The sequence below is a fragment of the Cuculus canorus genome, chromosome 27 (assembly GCF_017976375.1).
Source record: "Cuculus canorus isolate bCucCan1 chromosome 27, bCucCan1.pri, whole genome shotgun sequence".
NCBI classification, from domain to species: Eukaryota; Metazoa; Chordata; class Aves; order Cuculiformes; family Cuculidae; genus Cuculus; species Cuculus canorus.
This window is the reverse complement of record NC_071427.1, coordinates 347,475-367,757: the sequence shown is the minus strand read 5'-3', so window position 1 is coordinate 367,757 and position 20,283 is coordinate 347,475. Positions and strand designations below refer to the sequence as shown.

Here is a 20,283-nt window from a genome sequence, read left to right as displayed (position 1 = left end):
CGGGGACTCCCCTGGCCCCTGCCCCAGGCCGAGCAGCCCTTTGTTAGGGGAGCCAGGACAGACGCGGCCCTGCAGGACTCACGGACACGGCCCCACACCCAAAGCACCGCTGTCCCCCGCCACCCTGGCCATCCATCCTCCCACCCTGGGCTCTGGCAGGGGGCTCTGGCTGCTCCCCACCACCCCACTGCGGCCCCACAGCAGCCCCTCAGGCAGCTCCTCCAGTCTGCCCCACGGCAGGAGGGCACAGGCCTCAGGGAACAACGGGGGCACCACAGCAGAGGCCTCACCCCAGCCCAGGCAGATGACAGCGCAGATTTGCCCTCACCCGCTCATGTACTCGCTGTGCCGCACAAGGCCACCCCAGCAGCCAGGCCCGCGGGGCCATGGGGAAGCCATGCTGGCTGCCTCCAACGGGGCTGCTGAGCTCTTCCCAGGGCCCAGCTTTGCAGCCACTGGGCAGGAAGCATTTAGGCCTCTCTCACAATGAATTCACACATGGTGAAAATTGAGCCCTCTGCAGCAGAAACATCCTGCTCGGGAAACTGCCTTTGCGTTTTAAGCCAAATGCCCATAGAAGCCAGAAAAGTTTCGGCTGTAAAGCAGGGCTGGGGCTTATAAAGCCCATCCAGCTCCAAAGCCCCTGCTGTGGGCAGGGACGCTTTCCACCACACCAGGTTGCTCAGAGCCCCGTCCTACCTCGCCTTGAACACCTCCAGGGATGGTGCAACCGCAGCTTCTCTGGGGCAACCTGGGCCACAGCCTCTGCACCCTCAGCAGAAAAGGATTATTTCTCAGAGCTCAGCTGAATCTCCCCTCTGTTCATTGAAAACTGTTGCTTCTTTTCCTGTCCCTTCAGGCCCTGCTCAGAAGTCTCTCTGTGTCTTTTTTATCAGCCCCCTGTAAGCGCGGAAAGGCTGCATCTAGGCCTGCCCAGAGCCTTTTCTTCTCCAGGCTGAGCAACCCCAACTTTCTCAGCCTTTCTCCGGAGCAGAGCTGTTGCACCCTCACATCATCTCCACGCCCTCCTCTGGACCTGCTCCAACAGATCCATGTCATTCCTGAGCTGAGGGCTCCAGAGCTGGACGCGGGGCTCCAGGGGGGCTCTCCCCAGAGAGGACCCCCTCCCTCGCCCTGCTGGCCACGCTGCTGGGGATGCAGCCCAGGAGATGCTGGGCTATCTGGGCTGCCAGCGCATATTGCCAGATTATGGCCAGCTTCTCATCCTCCAGCATGCCCAGGTCCTTCTCGCCATCCTTTCCTCTCCCAATTTGTTTTGGTAAATACGAGGATTTGTGGCCTTGTTGCTTCAGCCCCTCACCAGCCCCTGGCACAATGCAGGAACTGCACCCAGCTGGTCGATGGCCCAGGTTTACCACAACCTCTGTCACAGCTATTGGCCTCACCACAGATTTATTGCCAGTCTATAGCAAGAAGAAGAGAACAAAAGCAGGAGCTGGGCCCAGCATCTGGGCCACCCCCATGTCCCCGGTTCTGCAGTGCCTAGAACTTCTTGCCCTTCTTCAGCCTGTTGCGGCGCCACGTGTCGTACTTCCGCAGGCGCCTCCAGTACTCGATTGAGTCAGGGTCGAGCTCCTCCAGCTTCTTAGGGGGGCCAAGGTGGATCTTGAAGAGCCTGGAGGCAAACACAGAGGAGGTTAGGCTGCAGCAAAGAGGGCAAGGGGACAGGAACAGGTCAGAGCGAGGGAAGGATATTAAAACTGGTCTAGACTCAAGCTTATACTCTGGACTTATAAGCAACTGCAACATTATAGACAATAAACTAACTGTTACAGTGCAGTTCTGGGTCCCACTCAGTCTCCTTCAGGGTGTGACAACCAGGGGATGCGGATCGCTCACCCACCACATCCCCGGAGCAGCCTGCTCTCCTCCCGTGGCCCTAGGGGAAGGTCTCTGGGCTGCAGCGCAGCAGTGTGCCTCCTCCCAGAACAGATCTCTGTCCCTCCTGCACTTCTCTGTGCCTCTGGGATGGCACCTCTGCAGGGACGGGCACCCCGGGAGGGCCCCGCTTCCGCACACGACTGGGGAGCAAGGCAGCACCTACCAGTCAGGGTACTCGGAGTCGGGCTTCAGGGTCACCTCCGGGCCCTCCTTGAAGTAGTTGACTCCCACGGCGTGGGTGGCAAGCATGGTGGGGTCCGTGCACACCTCCGGTGCTGCGAGCCCCTCCTTCGGCACCACCTTGCCCTTGGATTTCAGAGCTGTGGGGATAGGGACAGGGTCAGGGACGTGGTGGGGACAGCAGTGCGGGCAGGGACTCGGCCCAGGCATGGGATAGGGATAAGGAATGGGGCAGGAGGACAGGGATGAGGAGTGGGACAGCGGCACAGGACAAGGACAAGGAACGACTCCAGGGCAGTGGGACAGATATGAGGGATGCAGATGAGGGACAAGGACAGGGACAAGAGGCAGGGCAGGAGAACAGGGACAGAGAAGGGGAACAAGAGATGGGGCAGGAGGACAGGACAAGGAGAGGGGATGGGGCCAGGGCAGTGGGATAGGATGAGGAATGGGGCTAGGAGATAGGGATGAGGATGGGGGTTAGGGATGAGGACCAGGGACTGGGAGGAGGGCCAAGGACAGGGACGACGAATGGGACAGGAGAACAGAGGATGGGAACAAGGGATGGGGCAGGGGGACAGGACAAGGAGAGAGGACGGGTCCAGGGCAGTGGAACAGGATGATGGACAGGGATGAGAGACCAGGACAGGGACAAAGGGCAGGGTATGAGACAGGGATGAGGAATGGGGCAGGGAAACGGGGATGAGGGACGAGGGGTGGGACAGGGGCACAGGACAAGGAATGGGTTCAGGGCAGTGGCACAGAGATGAAGGACATGGATGAGGGACAAGGACAGGGGCAAAGGGCAGGGCAGGAAAACAAGGACGGAGGGTGGGGACAAGGGATGGGGCAGGAGGACACGACAACGAGAAGGGATGGGGCCAGGGCAGTGGCACAGGATGAGGGATGGGGCTAGGAGACAGGGATAGGGATAGGGATGGGGACAGGGACGAGGACGAGGACAAGAAGCGGGACAGGAGAACAGCCGGGGCCGCGTTCACCTGGTTTCTTGGCGTAGCCGCGGGCCGGACCGGGCAGCGCCACCCTCGCCGCTCGCAGCAGCGTCCGAGCAGCCATGGCGGCGGCACCGGAAGCGCACGCGGCGACGGCACCGGAAGCGAAAGCGGATGCCCCCCCTCCCCCCCGCGGTCGGGCATGGAGCGGGAGGCGGGGCCGCGGGGACGGGCCCTCCGCGACAGCGGCCCGGTGGGGGCGGGGGCGATGGGCACTGGGACGGAGGGGACGAGCGTGGGGGCGGAGGAGCCGGGGCCGGGAGGGCGCAAGGGGCCAGAGGGGCGAGGAACGGGGCTGAGGGCGGCGGCGGCGGCGGCGGGGGTGGAGCTGGAGGGGACGGGGAGGAAGCGGCCAAGCACGGGGCTGAGAGCAGCGGGGCCGGGGCCGGAGGCAGCAGGGATGGAGCTGGGAGGGAGCACGGAGACCGAGGGGCCAAGCATGGGGACGGGGGGAAACGGGGGTGGGGGAAACGGGGACGCAGCTGGGAGCGGCGAGGATGGAGGTGGGAGAGGGTACGGGGCTGGAGGGGCCCAGCGTAGGGCTGGGAGCAGTGGGGATGGAGCGGCCAAGCACGGGGCTGGGGGAGCAGGGGCTGGAGGGGCCAAGCATGGGGCTGGAGGAGCCAGGGGCGGGGACGGAGCGACCAAGAATGGGGCTGGGGGCAGCGGGAATGGAGCTGGAGGAGCCTGAGATGGAGCTGGGAGTGGGCATGGGGCCGGGGGAGCCCCAGGAGATGGAGGTCCTGCTGTCCCGGCTCCGGAGCCTCGACCCTGCAGAGCAGCCTGGGCGCCCAGCTGCGTGCCCACCCTGCCCATTACACATGGCCATGCGCCGAGGCCTGCGGAGCTCGCCATGCTGCGCCCGCCACCCCGACGGCTCCCGGCCCTGCCATGGGCTGCTCTTTGCTGACACGGACCGTGAGGCCCTGCTGAGCCTCTTGCGCGGCGAGGGCGGGATGCCTGAGCCTGGCACCGAGATGCCCCTCGCACACTCTGGCGTCCTGGCGGGGGCCAGCCTGGAGATGCTGCGCGCTCAGGAGGAACCGGCTGCTCAGGGGAGCCCACAGAGCTCGGAGGAGGTACCTGCTGGCAGCTGGGATCATGGAGAGGGACTCTGCGAAGACGACTGTGCCCGCAGGGACAGCGGGGAGGGTTCCCCGGCTCTGGCCTGGGTGCCCGTGCCTCCCGCTCCAGCCCCAGATGCTGAACAGCTGCCTCAAGGCACCAGGACCGTGAGTGCCCCATGCTCAGCAGTCAGGACATGCGGCTTGGCTCCACGCCCTCATGGGGCTTTTGGTGGTGGTGAGGGGAACTGGGGTGTCTGTTCTTGAGGACCTATTTGCACTGCTGGGGCGCCCAGACAAGACTTCTTGGTGCTGGCTTTGGCTTCTGCTGCCATGAGTGCTGGGGGGTGCTTGCATGGATGTCAGATCCATGCATGCCCTGGAGAAGAGGCTGAGCCCCAGGGCCCTGCGCTCTCCCTGTCCTGGCAGTCCAGGCGCATCCTGGCTGCGGGGCCAGCAGTCTGAATCCCTGGGATCACAGCCAGGGCCTCACCTGCTCTCTCGTTGCTTTGCAGAACAGGGAACCCCCATCTTCCTGCCTGGCCTTCAAAGATGGTGAGTTGCCTCTATGCTGAAAGAGCAAAAGCACCGAGGAATTCTGGCCAGCTGCCTCCTGCTCCAGCAGCACCTCCAGGCTGCGGGGTGGTCAGGGGTCCCAGCCAGGGAGGGAGCGCCCAGCTCTGTGCCCATGTAGGTGGCACCATGGCTGCAGGCTCCACGTGGCTCATTTGATCCCTTCACTGTTTCATGGATCGAGGACCCCTGATGCCCAGGCTTGGGAAGGGAGAACAGAGGGATGCCGGATGTGTCCAAGGGAAGGGAGAAACAGGCCTGGGGTTGGAGTTGGTGCCATGGTGATGGCAGGAGCCCATCTTCCAGGCGCTGAGCTCCTTTGCCATGTGTAGGAATGCAGCTGAGGAGCAGTAGGAGTTGGTTACCCCAGTTTTCAGAGGTGGGGCACCAGCCCCTGCTTAGCCCCTCCCCGTGCCTCAGTTCCAGGCCCTTGCGACCCAGAGGATCTGCTGGATGGTGTGATTTTTGGGGCAAAGTACCTGGGCTCCACGCAGCTGGTTTCGGAGAGGAACCCCCCGACTCGTGTCCGCATGGCACAGGCACAGGAGGCAGTGGACAGGATCAAGGTGCAGTGGGGCAGGGGGACACGACTGCTGCCAGCCTGGCCCCTCGTGGGCGTGAGGCAGCGCTCAGTACCTGTCGGGGGGAGTCCGGGCTATGGGGCAGGGACCCAAAGGAGTCCTGGCAGCAGCAGTGACCTCTCTGGGGTTCTTCTGCAGGCTCCAGAGGGGGAGTCCCAGCCCATGACGGAGGTGGATCTCTTTGTGTCCACACAGAGGATCAAGGTGCTCACGGCTGACACACAGGTGAGCAGGGAACAGGAGCACCTGTGTGGCTCTGGGGTTGCTGAAACCTTCCTGTTTGGCCTTGGGATCACTGCTTCAGGCCCACGCCGGTGGGGTTGTGCCCAAGGATGGCCCACAGGTGAGGACATGCATTTGGGAGGAGATGTCCCTCCACAACCATCCCACACAGACGTGTCGTGTCTCTGGGATGTCATGTGACATGAACTGCGCCTCACAGGAGCTGCTGGGTTCCCAGACCAAACTCCAGGGAAGCCGGGCTTGAAACTCCTGTAGTTCTTTGCCTCAGGCTTACTTTGTACTTTATAGTAAGAAGGAAGAGCTGTCCCTTGGCTGCACCCAGAGACACAGATGAGCCCTTGATTGAAGAAGATTTTCCTACCTTTTAGTGTAGTCATGATTTCTGCCCAGTGTGTGTCAGGCATTTGAGCTGCACCCCGGCATGGTGGCGTATGAACCCAAGCCTTTCCTGCTTGTGGTGGTGCTGGCTGGCTCGCAGGCTGCCTGTGGGACCCATCGGGCCAGAAAGGGATGAACAGCTCTGCCCTGTCACCCTTGCCAGGAGGCCATGATGGATCATTCCCTCCAGACCATCTCCTACATCGCAGACATTGGTTCCCTCGTGGTGCTCATGGCACGCCGGAAGCTGCCTCAGTGTTCAGAGGGGGTGGAAGAGAAGCGGCTCTACAAGATGATCTGCCACGTCTTCCACTCAACCGATGTGAGGCAACACGCCAGTCCCTCGTGAGGGCAGGGTGGCGTTGAGTCCTGTCCTGATGCAGTGACCGTGTGCTCTGGGTCTCTGTGCTCAGGGCTCCTGATGAGCGCAACAAGAGGGAGGGAGCCGAACCTGAGTACTTCTGCCACGCAGAGGGACCCAGTGAGAAAAAGCGGGGAGGAATGGCACTGTAAAGGGGCCCATTTGAGCATGGAAGGAGCCGCAATGCCCCAGAGCTCCAGGGTGCTGGCAGCTGTTGGCTCCAGCCTGGGCATGAGGCCACTGGCCCTGCACCACGGGCACCAACAGCCCTTCTCTTCCCCCAGGCCCAGGTCATTGCTCAGGCTATCGGGCAGGCGTTCGGTGTGGCCTACCAGCGCTTCCTGGAGGCCAACAGCATCGACCCGAGCGAGCTGAGCCCTCGCCAGTACAACTGTGCCCTTGAGGACCAGGAGCAATACAATGCAGAGCTGACCCACTTCTCCCGGCAGGAGAACTGCAAGGATGTAAGCACTGCTTTGGGGAGGGTAGGGACTGTGGTACCCACTGACACCTCTGGGCCATCCCATCCACAGCTCCCTGAGCAGCTGAGGGGCTCCCTGCAGAGCTGGGCCCCAGCCCAGCTGTGAGCCCAGGGCTCTTGTGCTGGCCAGGACACATGGCCCATCTTTTCTAAGTAAAAATATAAGAGGATTGAGTGGCTGAGTAGTTTTCGGCAAAAACCTTTGGGGACCTGGCCCTTTCTGGGTAGCTTAAGAACAAAACCAAAGGGGACAAGGGAGCAAAAACCAGTCACAGTTGATATGAATATTTCAGATGTAGATCATAGACCTCCCGATCCAGGGGAGGCTTAGACTGGATATAGGAAATATTACTTCACTGAAAGGGTTATGGAGGACTGGCAGAGGCTGCCCAGGGTGGAGTCACCATCCCTGGAAGTGTTTTAAAAGACGCCCTGTGACTCTGGTGACTGTGACCCGTGTGTGCCCCCTGCCAGGTCTGCATCCGGAAGCAGAAGGGGGAGATCCTGGGCATCGCCATTGTGGAGTCGGGCTGGGGCTCCGTCCTGCCCACAGTGGTCATCGCCAATCTGATGCACGGGGGCCCGGCGGAGCGGTCAGGAGAGCTGAGCATTGGAGACCGCCTGATGTCCATCAACAGGACGAGCCTGGTGGGGCTGCCCCTCGCCACCTGCCAGAGCATCATCCGGGTGAGCCAGGGCTGTGCCTGGGGCAGCCGCCTTTTCCATCTTGCACCTTCCAGGCAGGAGGGAGTGGAAAGCAAGAAAGTGTAGCCTCAGGCACAGAGTGGGATGTCTTGGACTGAATTTACAAGTTCTTCTCCCTGAATTTGAGCATTGGCCGTATCCCTGTGTGTCCCACAGTTTCCCCACTGAAACAGGTTACTCATCCTGTGAGCAACACAGCTGTGTCGCCCCTCTCGGCCACAACAAATAGTTCTGCAAAGTCTGACAAAGCCCTATCCCATCTTCCAGGAGCTGAAGCACCAGACAGAGGTGATGCTCAGCATTGTGCACTGTCCACCTGTCACCACAGCTGTCATCCGGCGCCCCGACTCCAAGTACCAGCTGGGCTTCTGTGTTGAGAACGGTGTGGTGAGTGCCTGTGGGGATGGGCGTGGGGTCAGCCGAGGGCTTCAGCTTCCCATTTGGATCACACAGCTTCAGTGATCCTTGTGCTTGCCAGGGCTGAGGCTCCACCAGGCTCTGCTGTGCCACAGCAAAAAGCCCTTCAGAGCTCTCCTGCAGGAACACTGGTTGCACCATCACCCTGGTGCTCCGTAGCTGTTTGCTTTCGGGGTGGTGGCGGTTTCTTCCTGGCTTTCTTGGCATGACCTTAGAAACATTTCATAGAATCATAGAATAGTTTGGGTTGGAAGGGACCTTAAAGATCAATCCAGTTCCAACCCCCTGCCATGGGCAGGGACATCCCACTGGATCAGGCTGCCCAAGGCCCATCCAACCTGGCCTTGAACACCTCCAGGGATGGGGCAGCCACAGCTTCCCTGGGCAACCTGGGCCAGTGTCTCACCACTCTCATGGGGAAGAAATTCTTCCTAATGTCCAGTCCAAATCTGCCCCTCTCCAGTTTGTACCCATTCCCCCTCGTCCTATCCCCACAAGCCTTTATGAACAGCCCCTCTCCAGCTTTCCTGTAGCCCCTTCAGGTACTGGAAGGTCGCTCTAAGATCTCCTCGGAGTCTTCTCATGTCCAGGCTGAATAGGCCCAGCTCTCAGTCTGTCCTCATATGGAAGGTGCTCCAGCCCTCTGATCATCTTTGTAGCCTCCTCTGGACCCGTTCCAACAGCTCCATCTCTTTCTTACATTGAGGATTCCAGAACTGGACACAGTATTCCAGATGAGGCCTTGCAAGAGAGGAAAGAGGGGCAGAATCCCCTCCCTCACCCTGCTGGCCACGCTGCTTTTGATGCAGCCCAGGACACAGTTGGTTTCTGGGCTGTGAGCGCACATTCCGGCTCATGTCATCTTCTCATCGACCAGCACCCCAAGTCCTTCTCTGCAGGGCTGCTCTCAATCACATCACTCCCCATCGTGTACTGAAAACGGGGATTGCCCGGACCTTACCCTTGGCCTTGTTGAACCTCATGAGGTTCTCCACAGCCCCACTTTCTCCAGCCTGTCCCAGGTCAGTTGGGGACAGGAATGTTTGTTGCTGTCTCCAGTGCCCCAGCCACTCCCTGCTCTAGGCTCCACCGTGGCTGTGTTGGAAAGGCACGGAGGTGCATTTCCAGGACCAGAGGGGATTGATGGGGTGGTGGAGGGGTATGGCATGACTGCATCACATATGAACCGATGCTCCCAGCAGTACTGGGAATGCAATTACCCTCGGCACACAAGAAATGCTGCCACAGCTCGGCCCAGGCCTGGTGGGAGGATGATGGTTTGAGGGGCAGATGTGGGGAGCTGAGCTCTCAATCAGCTGGGGGAACAAAACTGCGCAAGCTGCCCTTGCCCCACAGATCGCTGCAGCAGCAGCAATGGGAAGGGACATCCTTGCCCTCATTGCACACCCATGAGCTGGAGGAGGCAGCACCCACGTCCGGAGGTCTTACCGAGAGCACACGCAGCTGAGAGGTTTTGGGGCGGTGGTTGTGCCTGGCACTGGGGTGTGGGCACAGCTCATGTCTTACTAGCACTTGCTGCTCCCCAGATCTGCAGTCTGATGCGTGGGGGCATCGCAGAGAGAGGTGGCATCCGCGTGGGGCACCGCATCATCGAGATCAATGGGCAGAGCGTGGTGGCAACGCCACATGAGAAGATCATCCAGCTGCTCACAGAGGCAGTCAGCGAGGTGAGCGGGCCTGGTCCTGCCCATGCTGTGGGGCAGCTGCGCTGCACACAGAGCAGGCTAGGCTCTGTTTTGTGCCAGCACCCTCCAGCCTGGGGTACGGCCTCTCAGGGCTGACCTGAGTGTCCCTGTCTAGGTCCACATCAAGACCATGCCAGCCTCCACGTACCGCTTGCTGACCGGGCAGGAGCAGCCCCTCTACCTCTGAACCACTGGCCAAGCCCAGCTGTCACTGCATGTGCCGAGGGCCAGGCAGGAGCGAGCCCAAGGAGCCACAAGCTCTGCCTCCTGCCCCAGCACCCTTGTCAAAACCCTCTCATCTCCAGCGGGGCCTAATTCCTGCTCCTCACCAGTTTTTCTCAGGACACAGAGGGAGACTCTGGAGGCCTGATACCCAGCTTGAGCAGCGTCAGGGCCTATGGTTGCTGCAGTTTGGGGACCTCCTCCCCTCCATTCACCCCTCCCTGCCTCCGTATCTGCATGGTGCCTGTCCTGCTGCTTCCCAGGGTTGCTTGCCTGGGCCTGGTGCTGGCAGGAGGAGGGGAGACCCTGTGTGAAAGGTCACTCCATCCCCTTACTACAGACAGTGCTTTTACACACAGTTATGGTGCCTTTCCCCATGCGGGGATGGTGCTGGAAGCACAGCTCTGGCACAGCCCAGAGCAGTGCTGAGCCCGCACACGAGTGTCTGGGTGCACGCTGGCACCCTGAGAGAGAGACGGCAGCTCCCCAACTTAGCCTTAAGGGCAGCAGCACTCCTGTTACCCACTCCTCCTCCCTGGGTTTGCCAGGGGCCTTTGGGAGTGCAAGCAAACTTCCTGTTGCACCGAGCTGGGAAACGACTGCTGCCTTTCCCTGGTGCTGCCTTAAGCTGTTCTGCACGCACAGCCTGGGCCTCGGGTGCCGGGGCGTGGGGTCACAGCCCTCAGGCTGTGAAAGGGAACGCGTCCCAGGGAGCCTGGGGTCTGAGCCTTTCTGTGAGTGGGGCTCCAGGTCCTGCACTTGAGGCAGCGCCGACCTGGCTCTGCCTGTGTGCTTGGTTGATATAAAAATAAAAAGGCTTGGGGAACGTGGGAAACTGCGTTTGAGGAGCTCTGACTGGGCTGTCCCAGGGAGGCTCAGCCCTGGGCGACACATCCTGAGCCAGCTGTGGTGCCAGACGTTGGCACAACCCAAGCTGGTCCTGCACTGATTCCTCTGGAGCAGCAGGGTGCCGGCTGCCAGGAGCTGTGTCCCAATTAGGCCAGGACCCTGCCTGCTGCCACCCAGCCAACACAGAAACAGCCCGTTCCTGATCAAAAAAAACATTTTTTATTCAAGCAGTAGATGCTGCAGCCAAACGGGTGAAAAGGAGGCACTCGGTGCTGGTGGTGAGGGGCACAGGATGAGGCCCACTCCAGCCTGGCCACAGGGCACTGTGGCACTGCTGGGGCTGTCACACTGGACCCTGGTGGCGTGGGGCCGTGGCAAGCTGGGCCCGGATGCCCAGTAGAACAGATGCCAGTGGTACTGCTACACGTCTTGTAGCTGGGCCCCACTCGTAGCCTTCATCCTCGTCAGAGTCATTCCCTGGTCCCGTTGTGAACCTCTTCCTCACTGCATCATGCTCATACTCCTAGGGAACAGAATCCATGGGGATGGCTCTGCCACCTGGTTGGGACAAGTGTCAGCGCCGGGCGGGCAGGGCTCAGCACCCAGGGCTTGCTTGCCCTTCCCCAGCTGCTGCTTCACGCCCCCCCCCAGCCCTGGTGGTGCGATACTGATGCTGTGTAGCCCTGCCGCTGCTGCTCAGTCACCTGTGAAATGGCAGAGGGATTAGGGGGTCAGAGGTGGATGCAGGATTTTGTGCTCCAGCCTCGGTGCTGGGCTGTGCTTCCCACATGGGGAACCTGTGCTGGGTCATAGGAATGCGCAGTGGACCTGGCAGAAGCCAGGAGGTGGGACTCCTTGCCCTTGGACACAGGGCACAGGAATTGGCCCCCCACACCTGCCCCACCCAGCCCCTCGTACCAGTGAGGGTCACCCACCTGCTTGTTCAGGCAATGGCTTGGGGGCCATCTTGCGCTGGCTCAGAGGAGCGGGCCAGCCCGGGGCTGGTCAAGGCATCCTCCACCTCGCCGTCAGTGTAGGTGCCCGCCTCACCATCTGTGTCAATCGTAGTCGCTGTTTTGGCATGACTCGTCGCAGGTCAGGTAGCCGATGGCTGCTTCCACTTGGGCAGGTTAGCAGGTCCAGACTTTCCTCTGGTGCCACACCCGCCTGCGGGTGGGGATGACAGAGCTCTGGCACCACGGGCGTGCGGCCCTGTCGCCTGCCTGGCTGCTAGTCCCTGCAGGCTCAGCCCTGCCGCAGGGACCCTGTGGCCCGTACCTGCCTCCCACCGCCGTCCAGATGGGCTGTCTCTGCTGTGTCCTGATAATGTCTTTGATTGCCTCGTACAGGTTGTTGTCCGCTGCCGCTGAGGGCTGATGGTGGCAGTGAAGAGGTGGCTGCAGTACTTCTTCATCTGCTGGCCTGGGCTATAGAGGCGCCGGGAGCTTTCCTGGAATCAGGCGCCAGCACTGGCGCATTTGCCTTGATGCCCCTGCGGCTCTCGGGCTCACAGAACACCAACAGGGTAATACTGCCACGTAGTTGAGGCGCTCAATGGCTGAGGGCGTGATGTCCAACAAGGCGTGCTTGTCTTTGGGGCAGGGCACGGCCATCAGCCTCACAAGGGAAGGGATGGAAGCCAGGTCCTGCCCTCCCCTCGACTCCAAGGGCAACAGGCAAAGGTCACTCACCTTTTCTGCAATCTGCCGCACCGAATCCAACTCTGAGACCCTTTGGATGATGCTCCATCTCGTGGCGGACATCTCGCTGCAGGACACAGGGACATGGCATTAGGGGGCAGGGTGGAGATGTGGCATTCTCCAGCAGCCCAGGCTGGGTCTGGCTGTGCCCAGCTCCAGGGCTGTGTCCCACACAGCATGTAACACATCGGGGGCCTGGCTGGTACCACGATGCATGAGCAGAGGGTGAATGAGTCCAAGAAGGGGTTGGGTTGGCACAGGAAGGGGGGCAACGCAGCAGGCTTGGGCACAGAGTCACAGGGACAAGAGCTCCCACAAAGTCCTGGACATGAGGGTCCAGCTCCTGGACACAATTTCCCACCAGCATGGAGGCACTACGAGCAATCTCAAACAGCTCAGGCAGCTCCGTGCTCAGCTTCTGCATGGCAATGTCTGCGATGGGGCCCAGGATCACCACTGGCCGCTTAAAGCTGGCTGTGAGGAGAAGACAGACTGGCTCAGGGAGGCCAGAGCTTGCAGCTCCCAGGTGTCCAGCGCTGCTTCTCAGGTGTTTGTGGGCCTGGGACTCGCCCCACTCCTGCCAGCAGAGCGGAGCCCACTTGCGCCCGCAGCAGAGCAGCCCTGGGGCCAACGTCCCCTGGGTGGGGTTTGGCGATGGGGGCAGCCCTGGTGCCCACCTTCCTTCAGGACCACCCACTCATAGGGGGGGTAGCGGCCCTGCTTTGTGAGCGCAGATAGGTCCTCTCGACTCTTCCGCAGCATCTTCTTGGCTCCCCGCAGGCCTCTCAGCTTCCAAAACTCGGCCCGTGCCCCAGAGGTGTTGGCACTGGACGTGGCTTTCAGCACCGGCTCCAGGCTGGCAATCTGCTCAGCCCTGGGAGAGGAAAGGACTCAGGACCTGAAGCCTCTGGATTTACACCCAGCTTTGTCTCTCTGGGCTCTGAGGAGTGGCAGAGAAGCTTGTGTCCCTGCTTTGTGGCATGGCCAGATCAGGCTGTGGTAGCCTCTTCCTTCTGGGACCTTGGACAACCAGAGCATCAACTGCCCCATCACCCCAGAGAATGGATTTCACCAGTTCTGCTTCCCACCAGCCCTTGCCCTGCCTCTTACTGGGCCTACCATGCATGTCCCTGTCTCACTGGAGAGCCATGCCCCAGGTCTGCTTATCTTGGGGCCATTCCTAGCTCCATCCCTACCTGCTCCGGTTGGGAATGATGCCCTTGTCCTGCTCCTGCAGGTCCCTGCCCATGCGCACAGCCAGCCAGTTCCCCAGCTTGCCCCGGTACATGGTGTCCAGCACATGGAAGACATTCCCACGGATGAAGCTGAGCCCCGATGGTGCGTCCTTCTCGAAGTCAAAGTGTGTCCGGATGTAGAATGAGTCACCCACATTGGATGAGATCATCTTCCTGTAAACTGGAGCCCAGGGTGAGAGGGAACATCAAGCGAAGAGGTGGCTGAGGAGGAAGATGCTGGAGAGGAAGGTGTTGGAGAGGGAATGGTGCTGGAGGGACCTGAGGAGGAGCTGATCTGGCTGGGTAGCCTCCACAGTAGCCCTCCTCTGTCCTAAGGAGGGCATTGTGGACACCTTTTTCCTCCATGGAAAGCTTTCAGGCTTTGCTGGGAACAGCAGGACCCGGACCCTCCAGCACACATTGGCTGTTCCAGGCTGAGCCACAGTGCCAGAAAGGCCCTGTGCTCCAGGATGCTGAGCACAGACAGGGACAGGATGGTCTGGTCCCCTCACATCACCTCTAAGGAGGAGGAGGGGAGGAGGGGCTCGGAGGGAATGAAGGCCCCACCAGATGGGCAGGAAGGGCCATCGGCAAGTCCAGCAGCTCTGATAGAGAGGCACAAGCCCAGGATGAATATTGGTCATCACTCACTGTCCTGCTTGCTCTGGATCCACAGCATGATGTCCTCGCCCGGCGGCAGGCTCATGAGATACTCCACGGCCTCCTCGCGGGTCAGGTTCTGGAAACTGGTGTCATTCACCTGCCATGGAAGATCACTTGGACACGGCCCCACTGGCAGGACAGCGGGCGCGGGTTCCCACTGGGGTCCCAGGGAGGGCAGTGCCCAAGAGTGAGAGAGGCAACTGGTCCCTCTCACCCACACGCCCATCCCAACCTCTAGGAGCCCCATTCGGGGTCTGTCTCTGGACCCCACTGGGAGTCAGCATGGTTTCAGAGACAGGACTGTCCTGTGAGGCAGTGCCCGCAGAGCCAGCCCAATGGGTTTGGGCCATGGGCACCAGCACTGACTAAAACCAATGCCCAGCAGGAGAAATCCAAGTCCCAGGGCCGTATCAGACCTAGGAGGGATGGGGCCAGTCCAGGTGCAGAAGCATTCTGAGCAATCCCCAGCTCTGGGTACCTGCAGGATCTGGTCCCCTTCCTGGACACCCTGGCTGTCAGCTGGGCTCCCCACTCCCTGCCACGCTCGACACAAAGATGCCCACATCATTCCCACCGGCCAGCCGCAGCCCAATGTTCTTGCCCTTCACGAAGCTCACGATTCTGGAGTCAGCGCTGTACCTGCCGGGGGAAGCCACGAACAGCCCCAATGGTGACGTGCTGGGGACAGCACAAGGAGTCACTAGCCCTGTGACCCCAACCCTGCGCTGGAGCAGCTCCCCATCTCCTCCAGCCCTTCCCCACCGCCTCTCGCAGCCGTACCCATCATTGTGGGCAGCGTGGGCACCAGCACTGGCATGTGGGCTCTGGCAGCCATTCCCCTCCACGGCTTCCAGCAGGGCTGCAGGGAAGCAGGGCTGGTCCAGGAGGCAGCAGTGGCCGAGGCAGCCGAGGCACAGGGTGATGTGGCACGGCTTTGCCAGGGAGTTTGGACAATGCAGACACGCAGGAGCCTGGAGGCCACTCAGTGCCCACAGCTCCCCTGGCTTGGTGTGAGCTCACTCACCAGGGCCCCGAGCATCTCACCACCATCATGTCAGCTGCAGAGTCCCTGTTCAAATGTCTCCTCTCCCTGGAACAAAGTTGGGGCAGGATTTAGGCAGGCACTGGATGGGCACAGGCAGCAGGGACAGTGGGGCGAGCTAGGATTAAACAGCAGAACCACCTCCCTGTTGAAATGGCCCCAGGATGGAGGAGAAGCAGACAGGCAGAGAACTCGGGGGGTCTGAGGGCAGAAGAGAGGCTTGTGGGGACAGAGCAGGGCTTACAGTGGTGAATCATCCTGGTGGCAGCTGGAGGCTGTGGGGAAGTCTCAGGGGAGGGTGGATGGGACAGCTCAGAGTCGATGTCAGATGACATCTGCAGCAACAGGAGGGAATACGCACTAGTGACCATCCAGCCCTTGTGCTGTGGGTTTGGCTCCCAGCCCCGTCACCACAACCCCTCACCTTCCATCCGGGAGCTGTCGCTCTGGCTGTCCTCTATGTCAGCAATGTTGACCAGGAACTGCCGGTGGTCCCGGAGGACAAGCAGGGTCAGGGTCCCCTCTGTCTTCTCGATGAGCAGCTGGGTGTCAGCCAGGGACATGTCCTCACTGGCTACCCCGTTGATCTGGAGGGGGCAGAGCGGGAGGCCTCAGGGCGCTCGCTCCTGGGAAAGCACCCCCAGGGAAGCCTTGCCTAAACAGGATGCTCTGATTGCCACCTTCCCGAAACCTTCCCAGGACCCTCCAGCCTGGCACCAGTTCCCACGGCTTTGCCTATTGTGGCCAAGTCCCTGCTCCTGGCTGCCTTCCCGTGGGACCTCTTTCCTGCACAGAGGAAACAAATTAGTGTGGCTAATTAACTCCCAGCTTTGGCTTTTGGGGGGTCCCTTGCACAGAGAGGAGCTGCAGACACTGCCAGAAGCTCAGTTTGACTTTTTGCTCTCATCTACACAATGGACAGGACAAGGCAGTCAGGCCACAAGCAGGACCATGGAGCTCTGATCTCCTCGAGGTGCAGCAGCTTCTTTTTCCCACCACATTGCTGGGATGAAATCCCTCTCATTTGCCTCAGAGTCGCTTTGGCCCCCAGCAGCCACGGGGCTGCCTGGCCTATGTGTGCAAACGCAGGCATCTCCCTCCCTCTCTTTCTCCTCCCCACATACCCTGAGCATCATTTCACCTGACGCATCCCAAACACCTGAGCTCCTTGGGCAGCCTCCCCCCCAGCCAAGGATATGCACACACAGCAGGGAACGAAGCACCACAGGGACAGTGGGGCAGACACCATCGCACTGGGGCAGCCAGACAACCCACCAGCCATGGTTGAAGGCCGCGGGGCTGCCTCAACCAGCAGCCCTGGGCATTGCAGCAAAGTGGTGCCCAAGAGCCCATGAGGTCCCTAGTGAGGACTGAGGAGCAAGGGCAAGGCTGTGAGCACAGGCAGAGCTGCCTCCAGCCAAGCTGCCATCCTCTGCAGGCAGCGAGAAGCGCTCTTGGTTTGTCTCCTGGGGTGACACTAGCCAGAGGACAAGCCCCCCGAAGAGGGGAAGATGAGATCCTGAGTAAGTGCTGTGCACCTCATGGGTCCCTGTACCTTCAGGATGAGGTCTCCTTCCTGCAAGGAGTTGCCCTTTGCCGCCAGGCCCATTCTCCAACTATGTGCTTGATGAAGAGCTGACTTCCAGCTTCAGGCCATACTCTGCATCAGAGAGAGCGCATGGCAGTGCTGGAGTCAGGCAAAGGACCCCCGCGAGGTCCCTCTCACCGCCATCCCCACAAGCCCAACCTAGTTCCCCCTGGGGTACAGCCAAGATCCAAAGTTGAGCTCTGCAACCCCCAGACTGAGGCCAGGCCGGTTTGGTGCACACAGCTGGGCACTCAGTGCCCCCTCATCTCATCGCCAGACCATGGCACCAACCCTGCCATCATCTCCTTCCCAGCGAGATACACAGCCACAAGGGGACAAGATCCAGGGATAGTGAGAACGGGAAGGCCTCACCTTCATTCTGCTTCTGCTTCACCAAGACCGATGTAATGGGTTCATCGGCACATCCTGATGTGGCAACCGCTTAAAGCCTGACACCAGGGCCAGCCCGTTGGTGTCATATTCATGCCCAAAGCCACCGCTGGAATGATGCCGGCTCTGCCTCCAGGTGCTGCTGTCCTGGCTTTGCCTCCGGCTTCGGGATACTGGCTTGTGGTGGTGCAGTCATCGTGGTGGTGGTGGTCATCACGATGGTGGCCAGAGCTCCTCTCGCTAGATGAGTCCCCATCGTAGCCCTGGCCTGTGATCCAGGTCATCCCGGGAGTGGCGCAGTACTGGATCCGCACCGTGCGACCCGTAGTCCTCGTCCGAGTCATAGCGCCGGGGCAACAGCGGGGGACCCGGGGGTGCTCTTGCTCACAGGGAGGTGGACTGTCTTCTGTCTCTTCACTGTCTGCAGGGAGAAAGTGAGAGGAAGAGAATGGTTGGGTGCATCCATCTCTGCTAGGAGAAGTTTCTCCAGCAATTCCCAAGCATCAAAGGGAACCCCAGGGTGTGGGCGGGCAGGGGAGCCAGGATGGGACAGGCACAGCGCTGGCCCCCCATCCCACCACAGGCCGCACTCACAATGTTGGCAATCTTGCCACAGGTTTTAAGTGTTTGGATGGCAAAGGAGGATGAGACGTTTCTCCATGGAAAGGCCGTTCACCATCACGATGTGATCCTTCCTCCTGAGAGGGAAAACACAGCCGTGGCTCTGCTCTAGGCACAGCCCTCAGCTGTGGGACCTGGCAGGGTGCTGAGGGCAGCATTGCCCAAGGGGGGACCCATCGCAGCTGGGCAGGGTGGCAGCAAGTGGTGGCTCTGTCCCAGCAGGAGCAATACGCTGCCCTTGCCATCCCTGGCAGCAGCAAGCACGCCCGTGCACCTCCATGCACTCACTGGAGCCGGTTCATGGCTGGTCCCCCCGACACCACATCAGAAACGACCCACCTGCTGTATCCCCGGTCATCTTGTTGGGATGGTCCCGGCCTCCAGAGACAGCGAAGCCAAAGCCCCGCTGAGGGTCCTGGCTGGGGGCGAGCAGAGAGGGGTCAGGCAGAGCCGTCCCCACAGCCCCCGTCCTGTCCCAGGGCCACCCTGGGACCGCGCTCACCTTGCTCAGCGTCACCGTGTGCTGCTCCCAGATCACCATCTCCTCCATGGTGGCCACTCGCCAGAGCAAGTGAGGGCGGGCGACTGTGGCCGGGAGTGCGGACTGGCTCCGGCTCCTCTTTGCAAGCCGCTGGCTCCTTCCTCAGTTCACTTCCGGGCTGCAATGGAAGAGCAGAAGCCAAGCTGAGCTGCAGGCACTGGGGACAGTGAGGGTGCAGGGGACTGAGCCCGGCTGGGGCACCAGGATCCATGGCTGCGTCACACCCTGATGCCGCGAGGGAACTGGCTCTGAAACCCAGAGCTGCCTCCCCTGCAGCGTTGAGATCCCCCCTCAGGAGATCCACCTCCGCACCCTTGGGCCATCTCTGTGCCCTTCTGTGGAAGGCAGGTTTTATGCAGGGCGAGCAGGTCAGACCCCATCTCCATGGCTGGAACCACTGCCCACACTGTCCACACGCTCCAATCCCTCCTCCCTGGAGCTGGCAGACCCCAGACAGGGTGGTGTTGTGGTGCCCTGCCACCCCCCTGCTCCAGGCTCCAGCACAACCACAGAGCAGGCAGCCACTTCAGGAGAACTGGCAACTGAGTTTTCCACACCTCGGATAGACAAATGTGACTGACAGGGAGATGTCCTGTCTGTGCTGAAACACCTGGCATGGGCCCAAGGATCCCCTCCACCAGCTCCTGGCTCCCTGGAGGCGACTGTTGACATGAAACCAGAGATAAGCAGGATTCCTGCATGGAGTGGTGGACAGTGAGCCAGAACCTCCTGTGACTTCCCATGGGGTGGGATGGGAAGGAGACAGGTTTACCAATGTCATTGCACATGCCAAGGAAATGCCAGTGAGGCTGGTGAAAACAGCTGCCCCTGCACTCTGCACTGGTGAGACCATACCTCAAATCCTGCGTTCAGTTTTGTCCTTCTCACTACAAGAAGGACATTGATGGGCCAGAGCACATCCAGAGAAGGGAACGGAGCTGGGGAAGGGGCTGGAGAACAGGGGTATGAAAGACAGCTGAGGGGACTGGTTTGTTTAGGCTGGAGAAAAGGAGTTGAGGAGACCCTTATCACTGTCTACAACTGCCTGAAAGGAGGTTTGTGGTGAGGTGGGCGTTAGTCTCTTCTCCCAGGTGACAGGTGATAGGACAACAGGAAATGCCTCAAGCTTCATCAGGGCAAGTTCAGATTGGACATAGGAAATATTCTTCACCAAAAGGGTTTTCAAGCACTGGAATGGCTGCCCAGGGAGGTTGGTTGAGTCACAGTCTCTGGATGGATTTAAAAGACAGGCAGATGAGGTGCTTAGGATCTGATTTAGTAGTGGACAGTACAGTTAGGCTTGATGATCTCAAAGGTATTTTCCAACCTAGTGATTCTATGATTCTGTGATTCTAGGGCAATGGGGATGGGAAAGCAACAGCCCAGTGTGACATGGCCACCACTGCCACCACTGCCACCTCACCCCTCTGGCCAGCACAGGGGCGAGGACAGATCTGCACACATTGCCTGCACACGGCAGCTCTGAGCCCATGGCCTGATGTCGGAGAAAACACCCCATGCCCAGCCAGGCTGCCCCACACTGGCATGTCCTGCTCCTGCCCCTGGCACCCCAGGGCTGCCAGCACCATTCAGTTCCTACCCATGGCACGTCCATGGCACAGGGACGGCACAGCCTGTCACAGGCTCGATGTCCATGGCCATGCCAGCACTGTCAATCTCTGGTGCCTTTGTGCTACCATCAAGGCGTGGCAGCAGCGCATCTGGCAGAGATCTCTCCAGTGCCGAATGGCCAACAGCTCTGCCGTGGCAGATCTCCTGGGGGTCTGGTTGGCCAACGGCTCTGCCGCAGCAGACCTCCCAGGGATCT

General features: G+C 60.5%; 3 protein-coding genes across 8 annotated transcripts; 1 reads left to right on the top strand and 2 right to left on the bottom strand.

The window, feature by feature from the left end:
• Positions 1-1,394: 1,394 nt before the first annotated feature.
• Positions 1,395-3,210, bottom strand: MRPL54 (mitochondrial ribosomal protein L54). The gene is made up of 3 exons (XM_009564106.2): positions 3,084-3,210; positions 2,066-2,222; positions 1,395-1,636 (listed from the first exon to the last, which is right to left on the bottom strand). Exons 1-3 carry the CDS (start codon positions 3,157-3,159, stop codon positions 1,504-1,506), a joined length of 366 nt encoding a protein of 121 aa, XP_009562401.2. The 5' UTR covers positions 3,160-3,210; the 3' UTR covers positions 1,395-1,503.
• Positions 3,211-3,697: 487 nt separating this feature from the next.
• APBA3 (amyloid beta precursor protein binding family A member 3) lies at positions 3,698-10,671 on the top strand. Of its 6 annotated transcripts, XM_009564107.2 has the most exons (10): positions 3,698-4,327; positions 4,675-4,714; positions 5,153-5,298; positions 5,452-5,538; positions 6,098-6,256; positions 6,580-6,759; positions 7,251-7,463; positions 7,749-7,868; positions 9,446-9,586; positions 9,720-10,671. In XM_009564107.2, the coding sequence occupies exons 1-10, from the start codon at positions 3,704-3,706 to the stop codon at positions 9,789-9,791; spliced, it is 1,782 nt and encodes a 593-aa protein (XP_009562402.2). In that variant the 5' UTR covers positions 3,698-3,703; the 3' UTR covers positions 9,792-10,671. The 6 variants fall into 6 exon arrangements, with proteins under 6 accessions (XP_009562402.2, XP_053906443.1, XP_053906442.1 ...); XM_054050468.1 differs by lacking the exons at positions 9,446-9,586; positions 9,720-10,671 and adding an exon at positions 8,605-8,895 and having other exon boundaries at positions 3,698-4,174; XM_054050467.1 differs by lacking the exons at positions 9,446-9,586; positions 9,720-10,671 and adding an exon at positions 8,605-8,895 and having other exon boundaries at positions 6,125-6,256.
• Positions 10,672-10,878: 207 nt separating this feature from the next.
• TJP3 (tight junction protein 3) lies at positions 10,879-18,479 on the bottom strand. The gene is given in 34 exon segments (XM_054050560.1): positions 10,879-11,198; positions 11,344-11,379; positions 11,611-11,634; positions 11,637-11,735; positions 11,737-11,790; positions 11,792-11,863; positions 11,965-12,045; positions 12,048-12,121; positions 12,124-12,198; positions 12,201-12,266; positions 12,363-12,405; positions 12,408-12,442; positions 12,751-12,849; positions 13,053-13,249; positions 13,572-13,791; positions 14,262-14,370; positions 14,752-14,808; positions 14,810-14,912; positions 15,054-15,288; positions 15,392-15,646; positions 15,737-15,902; positions 16,871-16,927; positions 16,930-16,961; positions 16,964-16,975; positions 17,276-17,317; positions 17,320-17,497; positions 17,500-17,562; positions 17,564-17,647; positions 17,649-17,714; positions 17,888-17,947; positions 17,949-17,991; positions 18,203-18,252; positions 18,255-18,329; positions 18,417-18,479. Coding segments are annotated over 34 exon segments (3,090 nt in total). The 5' UTR covers positions 18,465-18,479; the 3' UTR covers positions 10,879-11,018.
• Positions 18,480-20,283: the final 1,804 nt, after the last annotated feature.

Coding starts and splice junctions, on each gene's coding strand:
- MRPL54 (XM_009564106.2), bottom strand. CDS start 3,159: ATGGCTGCTCGGACGCTGCTGCGAGCGGCGAGGGTGGCGCTGCCCGGT. Junction 2,223..3,083: donor CGGCTACGCCAAGAAACCAG/GTGAACGCGGCC, acceptor CTATCCCCACAG/CTCTGAAATCCAAGGGCAAG. Junction 1,637..2,065: donor GACTCCGAGTACCCTGACTG/GTAGGTGCTGCC, acceptor GTTTGCCTCCAG/GCTCTTCAAGATCCACCTTG.
- APBA3 (XM_054050466.1), top strand. CDS start 3,704: ATGGGGCTGGAGGAGCCAGGGGCGGGGACGGAGCGACCAAGAATGGGG. Junction 5,299..5,451: donor AGGCAGTGGACAGGATCAAG/GTGCAGTGGGGC, acceptor GTTCTTCTGCAG/GCTCCAGAGGGGGAGTCCCA. Junction 6,257..6,579: donor ACGTCTTCCACTCAACCGAT/GTGAGGCAACAC, acceptor CTCTTCCCCCAG/GCCCAGGTCATTGCTCAGGC.